Source organism: Rattus norvegicus, chromosome 4 (genome assembly GCF_021556685.1).
Source record: "Rattus norvegicus strain SHRSP/BbbUtx chromosome 4, alternate assembly SHRSP_T2T, whole genome shotgun sequence".
NCBI classification, from domain to species: Eukaryota; Metazoa; Chordata; class Mammalia; order Rodentia; family Muridae; genus Rattus; species Rattus norvegicus.
In genome coordinates, this window is record NC_141537.1 from 117,943,229 (window position 1) to 117,949,228 (window position 6,000).

The 6,000-nt window shown below is 51.4% G+C and overlaps 1 protein-coding gene across 25 annotated transcripts in view; it reads left to right on the forward strand.

Annotated features, from left to right (window-relative positions):
* The window catches only part of Dysf (dysferlin), a 199,579-nt gene extending 193,796 nt beyond the window's left edge, over positions 1-5,783 (forward strand). For all 25 annotated transcript variants that reach the window (XM_087657484.1, XM_087657488.1, XM_087657495.1 and 22 more), the window contains 3 exon segments: positions 536-645; positions 1,739-1,886; positions 5,520-5,783. In XM_087657484.1, the coding sequence (XP_087513610.1) occupies positions 536-645; positions 1,739-1,886; positions 5,520-5,558 (297 nt within the window). In that variant the 3' untranslated portion in view covers positions 5,559-5,783.
* Positions 5,784-6,000: the final 217 nt, after the last annotated feature.

Here is a 6,000-nt window from a genome sequence, read left to right on the forward strand (position 1 = left end):
GGGAGCCAAAGCAGAACTACAGCCAGGAACTCAGGGACAGGAACCATAGCAGTGGCCATGGAAGGGTGCTGCTTACTTGCCTCTCCTGGCTTGCTCAGCTACCTTTCTTATACAGCCCAGGGACACCTGCCCAGGGCCAGCATTGCCCGTGTCAATAGACAATTAAGAAAATAATGCACAGCTATGCTCACAGGGCCATCTTGTCTAGACAATTCCTCAACTGAATCTCTCTACCAATTCGACTCTGCTTTGTGTCATGTAGGCAATTGAAGCTAACTATGGTACGTGCTTATTTTATTTGATGTGTATGTTTGGTGATAGTGAATGTCCATCTTTCTGGGGAATTCAACCAGGTTCCTCTCCAATGGTGGTAAGCAATCTTAACTGCTGAACCATCACTCTGGATGATTCACCACAACCCTGCAATTAAAAAATGAAAATAAAAATAACAATGTAGCCTTTCTGTTTGTCCTGGCCTGGCTCTGCTCTTTGTCACCGGCTAAAGGCCCCAATCAGGCTCCATTGATGTTCACAGGGGAAGCTGGAAATGACCTTGGAGATCGTTGCAGAAAGTGAACATGAGGAGCGGCCTGCTGGCCAGGGTCGGGATGAACCCAACATGAATCCGAAGCTAGAAGATCCCAGGTTAGTTGACTGTCGGAAGCAGACCACAGCCATTTACGAGGCATCCAGTACCGCTTTAAAGAGGTTGCATAGTCTTCGTGGTTTAAGAGACACAGACCATGGGCACAGACTCAGTGGACACCGGGCTCTTCAACAAATTCATGAGGCAGGTGCAAAGCCAGGCACAAGGTGCAGGTCTGTTTTCCTGGCAGTCGAGAGGCTGAGGCAGGAGACTAGTGGGGTCCAGGCCAACCTGGGTTCCATAGCAAGACACTGTCTCGAAGTCCAAAACACAAAAACAAACAAAGCAGACAGAAGTAGGCCTCATAGAAGTGGTTCCCTGTGAGTTTTGCGTCAAGCAAACTATACTGCATTAGTGTCCAATGTCCTGGAATCCTCCCTGCTGGGAAGTTGCTTCCATTTCACGGATGAGAATTGCGGTCATTCTAGCTAAGAAATAGGAGAGGGGATCTGAAGTTCTCCAGCTTCCTGGACAGTTGCTGAAGATGCTTTTGGGACTCAGTTCAAGGCCGTGTTTGGCTCCACCCACCTTGGTGCTCTTAAAAGTGATCCTAGGTGCCCCTCTTTATCAGGATGCTGTCCTCAGGATGTGGGGTTAGAGAATGTGGAGAGGCAACTTTGTCCCAGGCTATTGGGATCTGGAAGTCCCAAGACCCAGGGCTAGCTAGTAGATGTTAAAGATGACCGTGATCGAGACACAACGCCCTCTGTGTTCTTTGAGTTGCGGTGCTACTAGAGGGGCAATCTGCCTGGTTTATCAGGGGACCAGTGTATCCTCAGTCACCAAGACAAGGCATCCCGGAAGCTCAGCCCCACTCCCAAGCATGTCACCTGTGACTGAGTATGGGTTCAGAAGGAGAGAGGGCCATGAGGAAGGGGTCCTGAAGATGGAGCTCAGCAGCACCAAGAATGCAGGTGGTGCAGGCAAGCATCACCTAGTCAGGGGCTCTGGGAGGAGGGGGCTGAGGGCCTGGAAGCAGGGTACCCCTCTCCCATAGCCAGGCTGTTTGACCAACTGTCCGGGCTGAAAGAAGTGTCTGGAGGGATCAGTTCTACAGAGGTGTTCAGCTGACCCCTGGGATCTTACTTCCAGGCGCCCTGACACCTCTTTCCTGTGGTTCACCTCACCATACAAGACCATGAAGTTCATCTTGTGGCGACGATTCCGGTGTGCCATCATCCTCTTCATCATCCTCTTCATCCTCCTGCTCTTCCTGGGTGTCTTTGTCTACGCCTTCCCGGTGAGCAGGCCTATGTGGGGAGATGCTGCCCTGGGGAAGTCCCTTCCTTTTCATATGCTCTAAGAACCTGGTGGCAGCCATGTCACTGGTTAGACTCAATAGCAGTTGCTGCACCCCTGAAAAGCCCACTCCGGCATGGCTGGAAACTCGCAGAAACTGCAGCCCTGGAGCTTTCTGCTTGACTTGCACAGGAAGCTGCTCTGTTTGGAGACTCTCTTCTTTGAGAGACTTTTAAATCATGTAAATTTCAGGAGCATCCTGAGACTTGTAAATTTTGTTTACTTCCCGAGCCTTAACAAGATAAGTTTGGAGGAAATTCACACAATTGAGCCTAGCTAGAGTGGCCTAGGAGCCTGTTGAAGGGTGGAATAGAGCTGTACAAGGGATAGTGGTGGTGGAAGGGAAGGTATGAGGTGATGGAGCAGGGAACAGCATCTGCTAGGTCCTCTTAGGCCCTTGGTAGTGTGGTGGCTTAGAGAAAGTAGGAATGAACAGGGGCTGGCCCAGGAGCCCCTCAGTGGTAGAGTGCATACTTGGGGTTCCTTTTATCTGATAAGAAGTCAATTAGCATCTGCCAAAGAGACACTCAGGCCACCAGGGGTAAGCTGGGTCTTTGGCTCTCTGGTTCTGCCTGTGGGACAGCCTCTGTTCTTTGTCCCTGCTTCTGGCTTTCACAGCTCCTAAAGGCCCTTGAAAATGCCTAGCCCTCCAGGGTCTCTTGATACTTTAAAGTGTTGAAGTACTGTTGGGCTATCTTTTTTGTGGTATTTTTAAATGGGGAAAACCTTTCTTTCTTTCTTTCTTTCTTTCTTTCTTTCTTTCTTTCTTTCTTTCTTTCTTTCTTTCTTCCTTTCTTTCTTCCTTCCTTCCTTCCTTCCTTCCTTCCTTCCTTCCTTTCCTTCTTTCTAAAGATTTATTTTTATGAATGTGTACATGTGTGTTTTATGTGCATGTGTGCCACCTGTGTGCAGACGCCCATGAAGGCCAAAAGAGGGCATCATTGGCTCTCTTGGAGCTCCAGTTATAGGTAGCCATGAGTTTCCTGACATGAATATTGGGAACAGAATTTGCAGTTATCTTCACTGCTGAGCCAAATCTCCAGCCCACAAACTTTTTTTTTTTTTTTTTGGTTCTTTTTTTCGGAGCTGGGGACCGAACCCAGGGCCTTGTGCTTCCTAGGCCCTGGGTTCGGTCCCCAGCTCCGAAAAAAAGAACCAAAAAAAAAAAAAAAAAGATGCAGTGCTCCACAGGCTTTCGTGCAGCCCACAAACTTTTACCATCAACACTTTACAGCCACATCAGGCCCAGAGAGGGGAAGGGACTTGTGGTAGACTGCACAGCATCCATGTGTGATTCATGACCATGGCTTGATATGGTTGTCACTGAGAACCATGCAGCATCCTGGTCACCACCTCAGACTAGAGAAGCTGCTTGGAAAATCATCCTCAGGTATACTGTGTGCTCTGGGACTTCTCACAGGAGGAAGGGATGGGTAGAAAGGCCCCTTCCATTGAGAGCCAAGCACTGGGCTGCCTGGTCAGTGTATCTTGCCTCCTCGAGGAGGCAAAGTCATGGCTACAGATCATCCTGCATGACATTAAACCTTAAGTACCAGCAGAAAGGACTTCCCAGTTTGGCTGTTCAGGCACCAGCTGTCTTTACGGCCACAGTGTCAGGAAAGCCTATAATAGCATGGCTGATGGCTATGGTTACAGGCTGAGCATTGTGCCCTGGCTGTAGTCACCTTACTCCCTTTGCAATGCTGTCAGGGAGCTGAAGTCAACTGGCCAGACTGGTTTGGGTCCTGAGTGGGTCCAGGCTTTGAGGACTGAAGTTGTGCCCTGTAAGGGGACATTAAGGAAATGAGGATAATAAATACAGCATCAGGGTCAAGTCTCCTGTGGGTTGCAGGTGACATAGTCTTACAAGCATAATTCCCTGTGGGCCAAGCTGCCAAAGGTGACCTTGGATTGGTGCCTGGTGGTTGGACCATCTAAGGTAGTGGAAACTCAGGTAGGGACAGCCTGTGCTTCTGGCCTGGCTTAGGTCACCTTCTCTCATGTGGTATGATCAGCTTCTACTCAGAGAATGGGGTGGCTTGAGTACGTAGGTGTCAGTACCCAGGAGGGGAGGGCCTTGGAGCCACAAGGGAAAGGTGTGAGGCAGATACCCTAAGGCCACTGAAGACTGTGGTTGACAGTTAGAAAGCAGGACTGGTATACACTCTGTTTCTCCAGGGATGGCCCAGGAACCATCAGCCTCAGTGTCACTAGGAAGATTCTAGGACATAAGAGTTGTAAGCTGATTCAGCAGGACGCTGCCCTTTCTCCCTGTAAGGATGGAGTAACCTGCTGTTGTAGGAGACAGAGCATTGCTCTTGAATCTAGGAACATGGGCTCCACTGACTTCTGATGGGCTCAGGTCAGGCTCTGTTTGTCCTCTCAAACTGCCGCATGTTAAACGGGGTCCCTTATTTAAGGGCCTAGAGGGCAGGCGCATGTCCCAAGTACCAATCACCATGGCTGTTTCAGAGCTTACCCAGTCCCCGCCCAGCTGGGCCTAGCTCTGTGAGGCCCACGAGTGGCTGTCCTAAGTCTCAGGGCTGTGACTGGAAGAAAGGCCGGTCCCTTCCAGACTGGGGACCGTTGTGTTCCTGAGACGGCTGAAGAGCACTTTTGGAACTGAGTGAGCAGAGAGTCTCCTCTGGTGCCTGGGCTCCAGTGGCTAAGTTATATTCTTCCCATTTTCCTAGGGTATCTTCTTTATGTACTGACCTCCCAGGGCAGCACAGAGCACAGGTGGATCCAGGCCAGGCCTTCAGGCTCCAGAGGCCAGCAGGATTAGGCTGCACACCTTCTGCTTGCAGGCCTGGCTACAGCCTAGAATCCCATCTCTGTCTATCCAAGTTTCTAGTCACTTGGTGTCTTGTCCCTGGGCCTGTCAGTTCACCTGCTTTGAGCCAGGCGGAGGGCCTACTCTGGCCATCGAGGAGTACCCAAGTTGCTCCAGCCTTGGTTGGACCACCCCCATTGTCCCCATAGGAGGAGTGAGGGGGGCCCTTCTGACTCCTCTGGCCCCTCTGAGCCTGCTGGGAGCAGGGCCAGGTTGGGGCGGCAGAAGCGATTTGGCCGGGAAGGAGGGCGGGCTTTGTTTCCAGGGTTGGCTTTCCAGGCCGGCGCTAGAGAACATACTGTCCCAATTAGGAGCCCTGTGTTGTGTTGTGTGTTTTCATGGTGTTTGGGGGGAGTGGTGGGGAGGGGAGGCTTCTGTCAGGCCAGCAGCAGGAAGGGCTTTGTGGAGGGTGACTTGTCTCTGATGCTGGATTCCATTATGGGTTGTCCTATGTATCAACACCCCGCTCTCTGTCTTTCTGAACAGAGGCTTGCTGATGGGTTAGCCCTGGGTCTCCTCTTTGTGGGTATGACAGTAGGGGGCTAGGAGCCATGGAAAAGGACAGGGCCAGCTTAGCTTTGCTTGATGGATAAGGAATGTCATTACGATAGAGTGTGGCGCCTGCCGTGGGCTGGGAGGTAGCAGGACCCAGGAGCCCAACCTCCTACCTACAGCTTTACTCCCACCACGCTTTCCCCGAAGGGCTTACCATGTGTCTCCATCCGTGTCTCTTCCTCCTAGAACTATGCTGCCATGAAGCTGGTGAAGCCCTTTAGATGAAGACATCTGCTGTGGAGAAGGGGGCGCAGGCTGCCTCCTGGCCCAGGACTAGCTGCTCCTCCATTGCTCTGGGGCCTGGTGGTCTTGCGCATGTCCACGGAGTTCTTGGGATCACACCGTTTTCATCTTCTCTTTCTCCCCTAACCCAACTCTCCTCTGGATAAACTCTTGACTATCTCAGTATAAAGCAGACAGAACCTGAGAATATATCACTATGTGTCTCCAGTCCCTGAGTGAGAGTCTGTGTGGGTGGGAGGGGGTTGTCTGGGGAGATCAGGTGCTGGTGGGGGTGCTGTCATTTCTGGGCCTGTGTTTGGAGGCAGAAGCAGGAGGCTTTGAGGCTTGATATCAGGCCCAGTGACCACCTTCTCCCCGTTCCCAACTCGAACCCCCACCTTCCTTTCTGGGAAGGTTATCCTGTTCAGGTAAGAGCCTCTGGCTG